The following is an 18802-nucleotide window of genomic DNA, read 5'->3' as shown; positions in this document are numbered from 1 at the left end:
AAAACAATCCAACACAGACTTTGGTGGTGTTATGAGATGGAATTTGTTCAGCTCAAGGGCTGTTATGGGGCCACAAGAAGAGTCACTGCTCAGATCTTCCTCAGGTAAAGGTGCCACAGTTTAAAACCACGTGACTTCAAGCATAGCGGAAGGATGTCTGCATGTGCAGCCAAGAACACTGAAGACTGAGCCATGCATGTTAGCTGCCTCCAATCCACAGAGGGCTGCATCAGGGGAAAGGTTATGGCCCAGATCATCCGAGGGCAAGACCAAGACTAATACTATTAAGTTAAAGTCAGAGCTCAGCTGTTGCTTTGCAATGCTTTCTTAAGAAATGAATTCCCAAAAGCCAACAGTCTTCGAATAGAAGCAGGTTAGTGGTTGTTAAGAGAAAACGGATTAGAATAAAACATATGTTACTTTTTCTCCAACTCCGATATTCTTGTATTCAGTGCTATTCACTTGTTTTCTATATAATTAACTACTTTATTCTTTCCCTATATTTTTTTAAAAGAGGGGAATAGGATAAATCCACAATTAGCTTATAGCTCTTTAGGTCCACTAGATGAATGTGGCAAACACTATTATTTGTTCAATAATATTTATATCCTCTTCCTCCTGGGCACATAGCTAAACTATATATTTCCCAGCCTCCTTTGCAATTAAACGTGGCCATGTGACCAAGTTTAACCAAAGAAATGCAAGAATCAATGTGTGTCCCTTCCAGGCCGGCATGCTTCTTTTCCCACCAGATGATTGGAGAGACCACCCGAGGGCCGACGGCCCCCAGTGATGGGTGGAACAAACTTTCTGCCCAATCCTCCCTTTCCCCATATCTTCTAGTTGAGGAACATCTGCCTAAGACTGTCAAATGAGCAACAACAAGCTTGTGTTTGAATCATTATACATTTTAGGATCTATTCATTAAGGCACCCTGGCCTATACTAAGGTAGTTAGCAATTCACATAAGTGCACTGAAGCATTCTGATTTCTTGAACTAAAATCTCAATTATTGGAACTAAAACCTTGGTTTATTTTCTTTGTATATATCCCCAGAAAGGGATGACTATTTTAATACAATTATCCAGAAGCTTTTCCTTTGACAAATATATACAATTTGTACTTAAAGCATTATCATGTTTTCTTTTTTTCTAAAATACCATATTTATTAAAATATTTGGTAAGTTGGCTTCATTTAAACATACTTTTTAGTCCACACTATTTATATTTTCTTCATTTTAATAAATCTTCGGGTATTTACAGGTGGTTATTTTTACATGGATTGCATTCTGCATGTGAAAGAGCTTAGCACTTAGTGTCGAATAGATGTTAACTTTTTAGCATTTCTCTGCAAAACACAGAAACTTAAATGATGAAATTATCTGATGGCTAAAAACTGAGCCAGGATACATACAAAATCCTATATAATAAAACCGTAATATGCAAATAGACTGAACGGCAGAATGACTAGTTGCTATGATGTGCACTGACCACCAGGGGGCAGATGCTCAATACAGGAGCTGCCCTCTGGTGGTCAGTGCACTCCCACAGGGGGAGTGCCACTCAACCAGATGCTGGGCTCACTGCTGGCGGTAAGGAGTGAGGGGTCCCAGACTGCAAGAGCCCCGGACTGTGAGAGGGATGTCTGACTGCCAGCTTAGGCCCAATCCCTCTGGGGGCGGCAGGCAGACATCCCCCAAGGGGTCCTGAACTCTGAGAGGGTGCAGGCTGGGCTGAGCCCCCCCCCCCCCCGCCCCCCTGCCATTGCACGAATCCGTGCAGCGGGCCTCTAGTAGACCAATAAAATAACAAGGTAATTTATAGTAAAACAAACCCTGAGCTAAGCATCCAAAGAAGTACTATTCTCCACAAAATAGTCACTTTGAGAGGCTTATGATGAAAACATTTCTCGCACTCTTTTTTTGAGCAAGTTGAGTACTTTATGTTCATATTTTTATATAACATACACACATATACACGTGTAATTCCCAAATGATATTACCCACTTTTACCAGAGAGCCACTATATTCATCATAATTATTCTATATTTTAAATTAATAATTTCAACAAAACAAGTTTGGTCTGAATTCACCAACAAGTGAGAAAATAACGACAGACACATACATTTAAATAAAATGAATGGATTATTTCCCTTCTCCAAGTCCTTTTTCCCTTGGGGATTCAATGCTATCCTTCATTTCTTCAGATTTTCAGAGCTCTTTCATTGTATTCTTCCCTGACTACTGACTTTTAACTACAGATCTTCAATTGCTGAAAACATAGACCCATAGATCAATCCATCATACAAGTTTGATTAAAGGAAAAAAATACAAAAATATCTATATGTCTCACCTCCCATCAAACCTGTGCTTCAGGAAATCAAAGAGGGCTTTCTGCATCATGTCTGTTACCTTTGCAGAGGTGAGAAAAACAGAATGAGGCAAACACATGCAGAGAGAAAGAGAAGTCAAAAGTAAGGAGGTGGAAGGGAAGGGCACTGTGATTGAGCAAATATGTTATTACAGCCAGTCCTCTCCAAGGGGTAGGTTATTGTTGAAGGCATTTTTCATTCCTAACCACCCACAGTTACTAATCTTCCCCCTTGGTTCTCCTTCAGGGTGTGGAGGAATAAACCAGCAATATTCACTAGACCCCAACCCTCCTCCCTTATGAGGGTTTAGAACTACCCGCAGGAGACTACCTCAGGCTGGCTTTGCACACAGGTGCTGCCTGTCCTTGCCACACCTGAGTGGTGTTTGCCTCCAGTGAGGAGCAGTTAGAACCCCTCAGACCAGCCCTGGGCTCAAGCAGTCCTACTAGTCTGTGCATGTGGCTAAAAATTCTCTATGCTCAGGGCTGGGTTTCTGTAGCTCACTCTCCTGCTCTTCCTCTGACATTCCCCTTCAAAGAGAGCAGGGAGAGGGAAGGGCCAGGGAGAGGAAGTGGAAAGGAGAAAAAGAGCTGGGAAGGAGATGGGATGCTTAGATCTGCCTCTAAGAAACTGATGAATTCATTTAACAAATGTACACTGTGTGCCTACTAGGTAAGGGCCAGACATTGTCCTAGCTCAGTGGGAATGGTGCCCTGGAAGTTGCCCACCTTCTGATTTCAACATCCCACCTGTTACCTGTGCTAGAACAAGGTCCACATGGCAACATCTGCAATGTAGCACATGTACATCTTTACTCTTTCCTTCCAACCTGGTATTGGGAAGAAGTTCACTAATATTTTTAGTGGAGTTTTTCCCTTTATAGGTCTTTTGAAATAAATATGCAGAGAAATATTTGGTGGACTATGCCATCGACTTGAGCACCAGCAGGGTGAGATTTGGTGCTCTGAGGGTTTAGGTTTGGCTGGCAAAGTGCCTATATGTCCCCTTCTGTTGTTCATAGTCTATTATTTTTAATGGGAATGGGAACGGTTGAGACAGATAAAGTCCTTTTCTTTGAATGTGTTGCAGAGTAAACCTTTTAACAGAACTTGCCATTATCAATAGTTTGAGGGAGATATTTATTTCTAAACAATGTGATACATCATAGATGAGAAGTGTGCCCGGGGGAGCGGGGAGAAAGGGCAAGGGGTGCCCCAAGCCCCACACTGCCCCATCCCCGTCACAGGCTGAGAGGTGGCTTCTGTGGGCACCCATCTGTAAGCAGGCCCTGGAGGAGCCAGCACTCAGTCGCTGTTTCCTAGATTCTTGATCTAGAACTGAATGAAGCAGAACAGGCTGGTGTTTGTACCTCATAACCCTTCAGTGACGGCCCCACTAACACCACCGGACGCATGGATGGCACAACATCGTAGGGAGGAATGTGCTCCGTCTGAAAGAGATGATTTGACATGGGTGACAAGGTGAGGATGAGTGCGCCTCCTCGTCAGCCACAATATTCATAATTCTCAGGTCAAACAAAAACTGATAACCATGGGCCCCCACCGACGAGGCTCATCCCTTATTTTATAGCCATTCGGACCACTGAAATGGAGCATTGCAGGCATGTGCGGAGAGAAACCTTAACAGTAGATTTAAAAAGGAAATACTCACTTACCACTTTTTGCTTCTGTTTGGCTAAAAGACAACAATGAGAGCCATATCAAAATATGTAATATCTGCAAATGATAGTACATGACTTTAAAAGATGGAATAACACGCCCATTTGTGCCTGTAATTCTCATCATTTCACTGTCACCCTCTCTGCAGAACACGGTTCTACTACTGCCTTCAGGTTGGGCCGATGTTGAGGACATGAGAAGACAGACACCTCCTCCCTGTGTGAGTGACCTCACATCCTGATCTCATGTTGGGTGGGGAGGGTGGACTTCATAACAACACTGGAAGCTCTGGGCCAGCACGGGCCACAGGCTGCCTCCTGCTGAACGCGGCATACAGTGCGGCTGAGGTCGACTTGGGCAAATAAAATGTGATAGAGAGAAACTTAGAATAACAATTCTGGTCAAAATAATCATCACCGCAGTCACTCATTCTTTTTGGATTTTGCAATCCTTTATGTATTCGTCAGTCTTTTGGTTCACATTCCAGGATACTGATACATTTTTTCCTACGAGGCTGCTCCTAAATTCAAATAAGTTTATAACCAGTTATTCCTATTCTTTTTTGTTTGTAATAGTGAAAAGCTGCAATGCCCTAAATGTCCAACTAATAATGCCCTAAATCCCAAGTGGGATGAGGCAAAATATACTCAATATCTGATTAAGGTGGTTTTGTGGCCACCCAAGCAGGTCCAGTCCATGTGGGGGTGACCCAGAGACCTAGTTGGGTTCACCCATACACTCAGAACTGTTCCAGAACCGATGCCGCTCCCTGCAGGTATGGGCCAGGAGAGAGCCTGGACTTGTCATTCCGAATTGGTAACATGAGATGCCCTAATGCAGCATCAATTCTGGGCCAGAATGAAATTAGCCCAGAGGAGTCAGGAAGTGTGGGGGGAGGAAACTTCCTGCTTGAATACCCCCACAATTTCCAAATGCACAACTCCTGATCGGGCCACCACTCTCCCTTCATTACCATTCATTTCAGGGCTCAGCTGTCTGCTGTCCAATGAGAACTGAGGTCATCTGGGCCCAACCCTCCCAATCTCCACAGCTGCCCATGGAAGCTGAAACAGAGTGTTTTCTTGAGAGTCTACAACTTTTTTTTTTCTTTTGAATTGGTCCTCACCATCTTAAAGTCTGTTGGGTTCATGAATGGAATAATGAACTAGCTTCAGATGGGTTTACACAATGTTAGGTAAATAAGATTTTTCAAAATTATACAAATATCTAAATTTTTAGTGCCACAACTAACCTTTAAATAAAATCAAATTACTATAGAAGACATGTGAGTAGGAGAGACATATTAAGTAGGAAAAAAAATCTTAAAATCAAGCCTTTTAAATAGTTTCCAAATCAGTAAGAATACTTGCATGTATATGCAAATATTAAGCAATGAATGCATTCCATTAAAAAGAGTTTAGGTGAAACCCTCACCTGCTGATGTGGGTGTTGCTCGAAATGTCCCTGATACCATTTCTCCAAGACTTGAAGAAGAATTTCCACTGGACTTCCTAAAATATAGAAAAGGAACTTAAGAGTCCTTCCCCAGATCCTTTGAAAATAGAGCTTGACAGCACAAAGCTTTCTTTGGCCTTAATCCTCCTAGATAATTCAAAACACTCCACATCCTGTACAGAGACAAACTTCAAGAGTCTGTCCAAATGTTTTCTTTGACCTCATTTCTCAGAGAAAATGGAGAACTAACTGGGACCTGGAAATATTTTGCATAAATATCTCTTCTAGTTATTCAATGCAGATATTAGGCATAAGAATGTTTTTGTGAGCGGCTTGCTTTACACTAGCAAGCTCACCAGGGCACCACTCCGATGTCAAACACAGCTCAAAGCAAGCAGTAAGAGCTGGAAGAAATGTTTCTTCTTAGAAGCGATTATGTGGGGATCAGAATTAAGCACTGACAGTTTTGTGCCCCAGGATAGAAGATCATCAGCACTGTTCTCATGTGGCTCTGGAAGCTTCCCTGCAGCCCCTGGGGGCCCTCAGGAGCCCACCTCCCCACTTCTCCACTGTCCCTCCTTTTCCATGCTTCAGAGTACAGTCCCCAGGGTCAGAGCGATCTGATTTCTCGTCCTGGCACATCATATCACATCTCTGAGTCTTAGTTTCCTCATCTATTGACGGAGGAGCTACACCTCCCAGGGTCAGTATAAAGAAAATAAGATAATATTTGTAGCTCTTGGCTTGACTCTTGCACCTTCTGCAAAGTAAGCTTTCAGTTCAAAAGGATTTAAGTCTAGAATGATATTATGGAAAAGGATAAGTAATAAAAATAATAAGTAAACTAACAACTTTGGAAATGATAATAATACACTTATTATTTCATTCAACATATCTTTATTGAGTATCCACTGTTCTAAAAATTAGGGGTGCAACAGAGGGGGGAGAAATGCAAAATCCCTTCACATATAGAGACAGACTCTATCTGTGGGAGATATTAGTATCAAACAGATGAATAGGTAAATATATAGTATTTCTCATATTAATAAATGCAACAGAGAAAACTAAGTCAGGGTGGAGATGGGAAGTGGGTACAATTTTAAATATGGTGGCAGGAAAGGGGTCACTGAAAAGGTGATAGTTAACGAAGATCTGAAGCAGATTATGGAATGATCTGGTGGGAATATGAAGGAAAGAGTTCCAGTAAGAGGAAGCAGCAAGTACAAAGGTCCTGAGGCAGAAACGTAGTATGAATGTGTTTAAAGAGCATCCAGAGAGAGAGAAAATTTAGAGTAGGGGGAACAAGAGGAATCAATAATTAATAATATTATAGGAGTGTCGAATACTAAACAAGATTGATAAGTAAAAGTGGGGTTGACTGTACTTTTATTTCTATCACTGTTTAAGAGGTTCCCATATGCCAAAGGCAACAGGACCCCTAAACAGAGGAGCTATTGAAATAGAAAAGGATCTAACAGAAAAAGGAGGTTGAGGGTCAAGAGGAAGAACTGCTTCTATTTTAGGACTTACAAAAAAATGACAACACATATCCAATCAAAGCTTCCGTGTAGGCTCACCTGTGCAGGCTCCATATGAGTCCAATTTCTCTCAAGCTCTGGTGTACCCCTGGAACCTTGAAATACCTGCACCCTGAGATATGTGGCTACTTCATTAGTTCCCTAGAGGAGGATCCATCTGAAGCTAGGCAGAGTCTTTACCTTATTACCAAGACATGGCAGGTTCCACAAGAAGCCCTAGATGGAGAATATGCTACTGGTATCAGGACCCACATGGACCATTGCATTCTGTGCCAACTAGAGAGACAGTCTCTGAGAGTGAACCAGGAAGAGCCAGGATGCCCTCTCAGGCCGGCTCCCACTTCCTGTACTGAGAACCATGCCCTAGGGGACCCTGATGAAGGACAGCTTAGATCCCAAGCAGCGTTTGCTGAGGCTGCGGCAACTCATGTGGATTCCAGTGGTGCCCAGCTTCAGGGAGAATGAATATCTGAAACACCTGTGTGTCCATTTCAGAAACACCTCATACATAGTAAAGTATCTTTTACTTTGAAAGCACAAAGTTTGAACCCAGGAAGCAAACTTGAAAATATCGCCAAATGTCCCCCCCCCCCCCCCCCCCCCCCGCCGATGTTTATAGAAAGGAAGGAGGCTTACCCTCCGTGAAAACGTCCTCTTTTTTGTTCTTGCTGAATGCGGATGTTCTCCAATCTGAGTGGACTTGGGATGAAGCCAATCTCACAGCCCTCCTTCACCAGCCTTCCTATCCACCAGTCATTGTTATACTTCTGGAATGCAGAAATAAAACTGCTATCAATAGGAACATACTTATCTTTACATCCCACTTATTAATTTCAGGGACCAGAAGGACGAACCACCATTCATAATATATATTGTACTATAATATATACATATATGTGTGTATACACACACACACACACACACACACACACACACAAAGGCAGAGTCTACAAACTTTTTATCTAAAGGCCCAGATAGTAACTTTTTAGGCTTTGCTGTCCATATACTCTCTGTTGCAGCGACTTGAATCTGCTGTAGTAATGGGAAAGCATCCACGGACAATGCAGAAACACGTAAGCGTGGCTGTGTTTCAATAAACCTTTTCTGTCCAAAAAAAAAAAAGGCAGACGGGCAAAAGTTTGCAAATCCCTGGCCTGCAGTCAGGTCCTAACCTTTGGATTCCTTTGGCCCTTATCAAAAAGCCTTAGCCAATTCTTAGGGAACAGATTGTATGAGACTAAACATGCACCGGTGTAATTGAAATTCTGGAAGGTAAGATAGGCAAGTCTAAAATGAAAACATGTAATAGTCTGCTATTTGTCAAAAGCTTTTAGGTAAAAATCCATGATACTCTCTGTAATCTACTCTCATTGAGGAAGAGTTATAATCTTCTGAGGGGAAGCAGGGTTTACAACCCCAAAATATGCCACCCCAAATATTACTTTAAGCTGATTATTTTCAAGAAATGAAAGACTCAGGAAAAAACCAATGACCTTCTCCCTAACTGCCTAAAAGAACTTAGAGGACCCGATCCAGGAAGGGCGATATCATCATAGATAACTATAGTTTATATTTTTATTTTTAGGTAACTATAGTTTAATATGAACCATAAGACGCTTTTTCGTCTCCTTGTGAATTGTCTTCCTGCCCTTTGCAGTGCCAAACCACATACACACACACACACACACACACACACACACACACACACACACACACACACACACTTTCTCCTTAGCTCCAGAATGACATATAAATCATAACTGCCCAGTCTGTTCTTGGGGAACTCCTGTAGGTGCATACATAGTAAATTTGGTTGTCTCTCCTGTTACTCTGTCGCATGTTCACTTGGTTATTAGACTAGCCAGAAGAATTTAGAAGGGCAGAAGCACAGTTTTTCTTCCCCCACACTTCCAAACATAGGTTTGCAAATTAAGGTCCACCTTCCTACCTGAAGAAAAAGAAGCCCAAGCCTACAAAGAATAAACATATTATATATGTGTATGTGGATTATTTTTGAAATAACCCTCCAAATGGCCTGAAGCCCAACAGGAACACCAGGATTTCTACTTAAATAAAGTTCCATGACCGTAAACTCAAACCACCCATGCAAAGACTTCAGTCAATCTAGGGTGAGACTCTGTCAGTGCGGCCCATTTGAAGGGTCAGCAAAACTGCCGTTATAACGATAGATTTGCAGAACCCTAGGGTAGAAGGCACATTTAATCCAACTGACCTGCCTTAAGGAAAAGTTTCAACTAGGGATTGCTAGAGAGCAGATATTATTCACACCCTTCGGAGATGATTCCCAGAACGTCCTTTATTGTTTTTATTAGTATTGGGCAAGATAACTCACCAGCTTTGATCCAAAAGTATCTGTTTTTTCCAAAATGTAACAACTTTACATAGTACACTTTGCTTAGCTCAGAAAAAATGTGGAATTTATATGCATGTAATATTGACACATTGTGAAGGAAGAATGGGTGGTTTTATTGCATCATCACAGCACAAAGTTCTGCATAACTGTGAGTAATTCTGAATAACAGCCTCACACTCAAAAGCAAAAAGAAGTGGTTGAGGGGTTTAGCCTTTATTTTGCACACAGCTCCTACATAAGGCACACATGGCATGCAGTATGAGACCGTACTGAAGAAGTGTGAGTTGAACCAATATAAAATTTTGAACAATCTAGGTTTTAGTTTTTCCCACCTTCCTATCTGATTTTGGGATAATAGGCCTGAATAAGAGGTATATTTATTTTGGGATTAACAAAAGGCAAAAGGACCCTTTTAGAATCTTTGGTGCACAGGCCTGGTACTTAAATTTCACTGTGGTGGGGACAAAACAGAGCCTGAGTCATAGTTTCCTGGGGCTTAAGTTATTTCCTGAAATTAAGTGAGTCCACTGGAACACTAATTTATTAAATGGTATCCAAGTGACCTTAAAGGGCTTCCTGAAATAGTTACTGCAGCTTCCCAATATGTTTTAACTGAGTTATAGGAAACAGCCAAAGCCCAGAGAGAATCTGAGGCAACATAAATGAATGTTCTTTGAGCCACTTGAGAGAAAGTCACTGTATACATTCAAGAGTTCAATTGGCGCATCATTTGGTGTATGTGATAAGGAGAGCTGCAGCTTTCCTCCGCATTTACTAACTAAGCTTTTTCATTACTGAAAAGTACTTAAAACAGTGCATGATAGATGGCCCATGAGGCAATGGATGGGAGGAGAGGCTACAACTTCATTCTAGAAATGTGTTCATTGGAGTTGCTCTTCCAAGAGCATGTGCCCGCTTCCTGGCAAGGTCACCCCAGTGTTCCAATCATTCTCATCTTGATCTCCCTAAAAGGATTAGTGTTTTCTCTTTCTAAGGTGTTTCCTTATCTGATATTTCAAGGTTTGAAACAAGTGGCTCTAATCCACATGGGATTACCAGCTCAATACCATGCATCGAACTGCCAGATTAAAGAGGTCATTGATCAAGGAGCATATAGATCAAAAAGCAACCGACAGGACAAATTGGGAATATTGACAGGTCGGGGGAAAGCAATAAAATGCAGCAAGGTGGGCATGTTGGTGTGTGCGAGTGTGCGTGAGGATGGAATAGGTGAGAACTCTTACCTTTGAAAGTTCCGCTTTTCCTTGGAAACGGAGAGTGTTAGCAACTGATGAATATGGTTGGCTATTTTTGATGGGAATGGTGAGACAAAATCTACTTAACCATTCATATACCAGGGCACATGTTTCAGGTCATGGGCCTTTGTCTTCCAGGCAAATGTCAACCATCAAGAAAGCACATTCCATCAAGCTGATGCTTCATCTGCCTCCCATTACCAAGGCAGTCTTTGCCTTCACTCATCTTTTTCCTGCACGTTCAGTGAAGAAGTGTTCCCCTTCCTGTCAAAGGTCTATCCCTGCACTTGGGCACTGGACCCCACCCTTCTTGCCTACTCAAACACTTTACTCCTTTGTCTCTCTCCTCTCCTCTCCTCTCTTCTCTTCTCCCCTCTTTCCCTCCCCTCTCCTTTCCTCCTCCTCCTCTCCTTCCTCCTCCTCCTCCTCCTTCTTCCTCCTCCTCCTCTTCCTCTTCCTCTTCCTCTTCCTCTTCCTCTCCCCTTCTCTTCTCTTCCTTCTCTTCTCTTCTCTTCTCTTCTCTTCTCTTCTCTTCTCTTCTCTTCTCTTCTCTTCTCTTCTCTTCTCTCTTCTCTTCTCTCTCTCTCTCTCTCTCTCTCTCTCTCTCTCTCTCTCTTTCTCTCTCTCTTAATATCAGCATGTACAAATGTTTCCATAGCTCCTGTCTTGAAAGAAAACTGCTTTTGAATTCATGCCCTTCTCAGTGTCAACTTCCTTGAAAACATTGTCTACACTTGAAATATACTCCCCTTCTCTCCTCATCCCATTTCATTTGGCTTCCATCTCTTCAATTCCAGACAGTGGTCCCAATGACTTCCTTGCTGCTGAGCACCCCGCTGACAATCCAATGTCTATTCCTCACTCCTCACCTTGGGTGACATGTCCCATTTGCCACAGCTGACTGCCTCCTCCTTGATGACACACTCCCCTCTTGATGTCCACATATCACTCTGCCCTGGTTTTCCTCCTCTATCTCAAACTTCTCTTTTTTAGTTTCCTAATTTGTTGAATCTTGTCATGTTCACCATCTCTGCAGGATTGGATTCCTTTGGATTTGATGCAGCGCTACCTTCTCTCCTCCCTCTACTCTTTTTTTTTTTAGTAGGTGACTTCCTTCATTACCACAGCTTTAAATGCCATGCATAAACAAATGACCCAAATTTATTATCTTTGGCCCAACCCTTTCCTCTGAGCTCCAGATTCTTATAGCTAACTTCCTACTTGGTATCTTCTTTGAAGTGTCCACTCCCCAACCGCTCTCCCCATCTGTCCTCTCCCCACCCAAATAACATCCATCCCAGTTGCTCAATTTCAGCTCTTACTCTGAGTCCTTCACCTGTGCTCTTCACTGAATTTCTATAATATGTCTCAAATCCGTCTACTTCTCTCTATCTCACTGTCACCATGCTGGCTCGATCCCATGGTCTCGCACCTAGAATGATGCTAATGGTCTGCCTGCTTCCATACTTATCCCACTCCCGTCCATTGTCTCTACCACAATCAGAGAACCTTTTAAAAATAAATTCATCTCACTTCTCATTACATTCAGAATAAAACCTGAAGTCTCACCATCACCGAAAGGTCCTACCTGACTTGTGCCCTACTTGACTTTTACAACGCTGTCTCCTGCAACGAGGCCCCCTGCTCACTGCTTTCCAGGCGTATGACTTTCTCCCAGTAAACTGATTGTGCCAGGCTATTTTCCTACCCCAGGTCCTTTGCACATGCAGATTCCTTATTCTAGAAGGTTCCCCCTTGCTCTAAGGCTGGCTTCTCCTCATCCTTCAGGTCTCTGTTTAAAGGTCACATTCTCACAAAGGCTTTCTCTGATCACCCCTATATTTGGAAGTATATAACCCCCTCATCCTTATATTTAAAAAATTTCAGCATTTGGTTCATTCCCCCTCCCCCCCCCCCAAAGAATTCACAATGTGCAATTATTAGTACGTTCATTATCTGTGTCCTCAGTAGAATTTAACCTCTAGAGTGCCGGGGGGGGGGGGGGGGAGGGCATGATCACGCTCCACCTGTCCTTCCCCAAAAGTGCTGGGAGCGCTATCATGCTCCTCCTGCAGTGTCACTATTAGATGCTAGTAGTTCACTCTTTATTGACAGATGGCACCTAAGTGCAGATTACTTATGGTGCTGAATGTTTGTAGTTCTAAAATTGACCACTGGCATTTATCTGCCTAATTATTTTCCTAAACTGCTGTAAAATCAGCAAAAATGCCTTGGCAATTTTAGCATAATTCCTAGGATATTGGTTGGTACTCAAAGGGTTAAGTCTATGAGAAAAGGATCTACTTCATTTATAGCTGTTGGATATCTGCAGGGCCTGGCATATACTATAGAACGATATCTCAAATGAGTGACTATACAAATGTAGGTCACATGGGTATAATGCAAGGAGAGTGAGACATCTGTAGATATCCAGATGTTTGACCCACTTAGTATTAAATAGTAAAAACGTTAAAACTATTTACATACGTCCCGGTATCACTAATGCCATGGTAGAATGCAGAGAGTTTCAAAGACAATGATTTTCAAAATTGTTATATATTTACCATGCAAGCACCTCAGTGACATTAAGTGACATGTTTATGTTGATCACATTCTTCAGGCTCCTCCATTCTCAGGTTTCATCTTATTGTCCCACCTCTGTGCTCTCCTTTTTCTAAGGTCTAATTTCCAATGCTTGCTCTAGTGGAGCCCATGGAGACTGTCAAGTAGGCCCCCGGCCCCATCAGAAAATTCTGTGCAGAACAGAGAAGGAAGGCAAGGCTTCCCCCCTGACTCAGCCTAATTCTTGTGCCCATTTTCCAGGTGCTGTCTTCTCGCCTCGACTCCAGCCCCTCCCTTCTTCAGCTCTGCCTTTTCCTTCCAATATAGTTCACTGGGTTCAACATCTCAGCATGGAAAATATGCTTAAATCTTTCCCATCTTAAAAACAAAAAAAAAAAGAAAACGAAAAGCTAAATTTAAAAACAACGCCTCAGCTCTTTATCTTCTCCTGACTGGAGCCCAGTCTCCTTTCCAACTGCTAGCATTTGGGAAGAGAAAATTGCAATTCCGCTTTTCTGGCGTCCAGATTATATGGATAAAGTTTTACTAAGTATCTTCATGGGAATTTCACAGCACCCCTGACCTAGTGTATCTGGAAGCAAACTTCTAACCACATCCACCCCCATAACAAGTCTTCTCCCCTCTCTGCCTTCCTTATTTTGATTAGCTGACCCTTGCTTTTCCAGGTGAGCTGGAAAAACTAGCCTCCACCCTTCATTTCTCTTTTATGTCACCTTCCCCAATACTCCCTGCCCATGGGAAATCTCCCAATCCTGTTTGCCCCTTCACTCTCTCTCCAAGCTGCTGCCTCTCTCCATCCTGTCTGCCACAGCCACTGTCCGGCCCCACGGTGTCTCCACCGCCTCTGCAATACCCTCTCGTCATCTAAGTTATGTTAAGACACAGGCTGGTCACATCCGGCCTTTATTTAAAATTCCTTTCCAGCCCACTGCCTGATGATAAAGTTCAGGCTTCTTGCCAGACCCACACAGACCTTTTTTTAAAAAAACACAAATCTGGCTCCAGCCTCTCTGCCCTGGCCCGTCCCCAGTACCACTCCCTGCTTACTGCCCTCCAGCCATCGGCATTGCTCCCAGCTGTCCCTTCCACCGGATACACCCCCACCCCAGCCTGGCTCCCTCAGGCTTCACCACTTCTGTCGAGCATTCTGGCCCCTGATTCTTCTACTCTCCAGCGTGGTGGCCCCCCCCCCCCCACCAAGCTCTTTATCTGGGTTCCCACCACACCCACTCAATTGTGCTGCCATCGAACTTGTCACCCTGTGTGAAAACTGTGTACTTGTCAGTCTCTTCCACCAGCTTGGAGCTCCCTGGCAGCGGGGAACGGGAGCCTCCACCTCTGGTCCCCCAAGACGCCCAGTACCATGTCTGACGTGAAGTAGGATTCAATGTACCCAGGTTGAGTAAATAAAAGTTTGCGGTTTCACTAGTTCACCTTCCCAGTTGAGAGGCTCCAAGCCCCCTTAAGCTTTCTGTTTCCCAAAGACCTCTGCCCCAGGTCCTTCATGATTACACTCATTAGTGTTGGTTCCAAGGTCCAAGGCCTCAGGGGTATAGCCCAGATGTTTATACTGACCACATCCCGTCTAAATGGTCCCTTCAGGTAGGCACCCTGCCAGCCGAACTCATGCTTCCCTAAGTCGGATCTGAATCTACGGCTCTGTGGTCATGCACGGTGACTAAAAGGTGACCAGAGGACCCCAGGTGTGTCCTAAATCTGCCTCGTGGTGACCGTGAACCAAAGCTCAGGCCCTGGCCTCGTGGCAGGTTAGGGGATGCAGAGAGCCCTCCATTTACCTCTTTAATGTGCAGAAAGTCCTTGGCATCGAAGGAGATGGCCGTGCTTGGGACAGGCACATCCTCGTCCAGGGCGCCACAGTAGCTCACGTTCGTCTTCACAGCAAAGGCTACAGGCTTGGACTGGGCCCAGAGCCATGGAATGGGGATGGAGGGAGGAAGACAGAGAAGGAATTTTCATATTGAAATGTAGTATTATAACAAGACAATTGATAAGACCAGGCAGCAGGGGAAATCACTTTGCAAAGGGGGGTCTCCACTGGGTTTCCCTGGGTCAGGCAGCATAGAGACACCTGCAGACGTGGCACTGAAAACTGTGGATTCAGTGCCACCGACTCGGTCCTACCAGCCCACCCTCCCTCCCCCTGTGCTGGCACTTTCCAACATCCCGGACAATGTGCCCTTAACCATTGAAAAGGAATGGAAGTGGGAGGGGCTGTCTGCTTTGTCCCCTAGTCACATCCCTGCCCCCCCCTTTGGAACAGGAAACGGGTGCTGGGTCTTAAATAAAAAGGTTGTGGTGGGGGGGGAGGCGGGGGGGGGGGGAGTGAGCAGCTCAGATCTGAAAGCCTGTGGGACCCACTCAGTAGAATACCTTATCCTGCCAGGGAAGAGGAAGGCCCGCGGACGTGGACAGGAAGGCAGAGCTGCTCACTCATCGCCTTCTCCCCAGCTACCAAAAGCTGGTTCCAAAACGCCTTTGGACCAAGTGCCCTTGGGCTGGTGCCACCTGGCAGAGGTTACACAAACCCCCAGCTATGCTAACACCACTGCCCCGACGTTTGGGTGACCACAATGGCCACAAAACAGACTCTGAGAGAAAACTAAAACACAAATTAGCCACAAATGAGAACACAAGGTTCCTGCGACCCGTGCATTCGAGCTGTGAACATGGCTGGGGAGCAGTGCTGGAGACAGGACCTGAGTGAGGGTCCCACTGATGTCCCTTAACAGGCACTGCCCCGAAGCCCCTCTGCCAACCGGTACAGACATCGCAGGTGTGGGAGCAGAGGAGGCTGCCTCATTGCCCGCACCATTCTCTCTCAGCTCTTTTAACACGCTTATGTGACTCTTCCCATCCTGATATTTACGCGTGCAACTTGTTGCCTCCTGTGGGTGCAGATTCCTGGGGCGGTGGGGGGTGGGGGGTAGGAGGTGGGGGAGGGGGTAGCCCTCCTTGTGGATATCTGAAGGTCTATTTTGCAATGCCTTTGTTGCTCGTCTTGGCTGCAATGCTAATACTTGTTCAAAGTTCTGAACTTCATGCTGAACTTGAGGTGGGAGACTGAAACCAAGAGGGGAGATCAAGAGGGAGACCCACAGAACAAGTGTGGCCTGAAACGAAGGCCACTGTCATGGAACAGGTGGTGAAGCTGGAACCTTAGGCGGCTCTGCCAACACTGGGTGTGGTGAGGTTGGTATTGGCTATGATTGCTAAGTTGGAAGATGACCAAACACTTCACCTCCAAACCAAACACAAAAGGGTGAAGTGTCAGTGTCTTGGGCAAGTGCTCCCCCGGGAATGTTTCGAAACCACATTTAGGGGTGAATGGATCAGAAAGCCTTGCAACCTGGGGCCTTATCGGGATGATCATAAAATGATGCTTTCAGAGAAATCTGAGGCAGGGGAAGAGCAGCTGATCAACATTCCGCTCTAGAGCCAAAGAGGGGCAGGAGTCACCTTTGCTCTCTCCAGCTGGATGGCCGCCTGCTGCTCTCTCTCCTGCCGAATCGCTTCCCTGTCCTCTTCCAAGGAGACATCGGAGTCCGAGGGCCTGCTCGTGTAGGAATCCGCGGAACCCTGGAGAGGAAGACCCAGAGTGGTTCAAATGCGGTGCCGGGAAGCTTCTGGAATCGTCCCATCCTATACAGCATCCTAAGCGGGTTCTTTCCATTTGCATGGAATTTGATGCGCACACCCTGGGCCCTCTTGCAGATATAAATGTAGACGGCAGAATACAGCTAAGCATCTGAGTAATTCCGAAGGTAGCGATGTTGTGAAGAAAATATTTGGACTAGGTTAAGTGCTGGGAAGTAAACTGCAATGACAATGATGTGATAACCAGCCCCAATTCTCCTTGTTCTCTGCTATCTTTATACTAAGCTCACATTCATTTGTGAAACTGAAGTTTAATTCCATTCTCTCTTATATACACACACCTCTAAAAGGAAAAAGAGAGTCCGTCTATTACAAGAGCTAAATCCTACGTGTAGCTGTAGCTTGGGCTGCAGGTAACTGATTTGCCCAGAATTTCAACACAGGGAAGTGGAATCCTGCATCAGTAAAATGACTTTCCAGTTCCAATGCCAACACCACTGAACTTCTTCACTATTAAAACGGCCATCATTGTCCTACAGCAGCCATACTTGGTCACTAAGCCACCAAGCCACGCACCTTGGAGATGAAAACAAGGGTGTCCTTAATTGGTGCCCACATCTAGAGGGGCTATTGGAACAACACTGACATCCACGCCCAATGGTTGTATCCCAGGGGCTGAGGTCGCCAGCATCACTTGGTGCTCCCAACATGAGAAGAGATGAAAACTATAGCAGCTAGTTAAAAAGTTACTCTCCCATCCCACCCTACCCAACCCCCCAAAATCCTGGAAGCTTGCCTTCCAGGTGCTACAGGAATATCATCCTTACAACTTCCTTAAGCTGGCATTACAAGTTGATATTTGCATAGACGATGACATTTACACAGCAGAGGTATGGACAGGACTGATGTATTGGGCATGTTTCATAAATCATGCACAGATTTTGAAAAGCATAGACCTATCCATAGAGCTAAGACTTTGCTATTGAAAATGGAAAAAGACTCTAAGAATGGTTGACTGCTGAGATGGGCCCTTTGAATGTTTTTCTGAATGTTTACTTATACATTATATGTGAATTTGCTGCCCATAAAGAAAACTTTGCCTCTCAGTAGTGGGTGTTACTGTATTCTAGCCAGGATGTTTTTTCCCATCATAAAAAAAATCCCTAGCACAGATCATCCTGGCAGCCTAGAAGAATAACCCCTGGTTAGAGGTTTTTATCAGTGTGTCCAGCAGAACCCTGGTTCTAAATTCTGCCTCTGCAACCTAATTTTGAAAATTTGGTCCAAGTTACTTAGATCACTCCAGACTCAGTCTTCCTAATCTGTACAATGGGGATACTGACTACATCAAAGGATTGAATGGAATAAAATAAACAGCTAATATTTATTAATCTGCTATTACATCAGTGTGGCGCTAGATGCTCTGCACACCTTCTGTCATGGAATCCTTATAGCTAGCCATTTCAAACCCTACCCAGAGCTGCATTTGATATTAAAATATTTTCTCCAGGACCTGGCACATAGTAGACACACACTAGCCATTCTCATTCCCTTCCTAGAGTTGATATTTCTACATTGATTTTTTTTAAAAGAATTCACAGATAGATTCTAATAACTTTTCAATTCATTTATAAAATGTATGCACAACAGCCCATCTTGAAATGTATCCATTTCTTATTATTATAGTTGCTGCAAAGAAAACACAGTTTCTCCCCCAGCTTTATTGAGATCTAATTGACATATAACATTGTGTACCTATTGTGTACACTAATATATTACAAAATGGTACACTATTTGTTTAATAACTGCAATGTGTCTAAACCCAGGCACTTTGTGTAGCACTTTGGAAAGCGCCCTTCCCAGAGAAAATGCATGTGTTAGCCAAATCCTTCTGTGCAAACCCACTGGGGAAAAGTCTGGACCTACAACAC

General features: G+C 44.1%; 1 protein-coding gene across 6 annotated transcripts in view; it reads right to left on the bottom strand.

The window, feature by feature from the left end:
- Positions 1 to 18802, bottom strand: part of CACNB4 (calcium voltage-gated channel auxiliary subunit beta 4) — a 238341-nt gene that overhangs the window by 36882 nt on the left and 182657 nt on the right. For 4 of the 6 annotated variants that reach the window (XM_070422998.1, XM_070422999.1, XM_070423001.1 and 1 more), the window contains 7 exons: positions 16734 to 16853; positions 15053 to 15175; positions 7680 to 7810; positions 5485 to 5561; positions 4047 to 4066; positions 3741 to 3821; positions 2353 to 2411 (listed from right to left, as the gene is read on the bottom strand). In XM_070422998.1, the coding sequence (XP_070279099.1) occupies positions 2353 to 2411; positions 3741 to 3821; positions 4047 to 4066; positions 5485 to 5561; positions 7680 to 7810; positions 15053 to 15175; positions 16734 to 16853 (611 nt within the window). Of the gene's footprint in view, positions 1 to 2352; positions 2412 to 3740; positions 3822 to 4046; positions 4067 to 5484; positions 5562 to 7679; positions 7830 to 15052; positions 15176 to 16733; positions 16854 to 18802 lie in introns of those variants that run through there. The other 2 variants (XM_070423003.1, XM_070423004.1) reach the window with 2 other exon arrangements.

This window comes from Myotis yumanensis, unplaced genomic scaffold (assembly GCF_028538775.1).
Source record: "Myotis yumanensis isolate MYYU_CA2020_CCGP unplaced genomic scaffold, mMyoYum1.0.hap1 SCAF_8, whole genome shotgun sequence".
Classification (NCBI taxonomy): Eukaryota; Metazoa; Chordata; class Mammalia; order Chiroptera; family Vespertilionidae; genus Myotis; species Myotis yumanensis.
The sequence above is the reverse complement of the archived record's forward strand: the minus strand, read 5'-3'. Positions and strand labels throughout refer to the sequence as shown.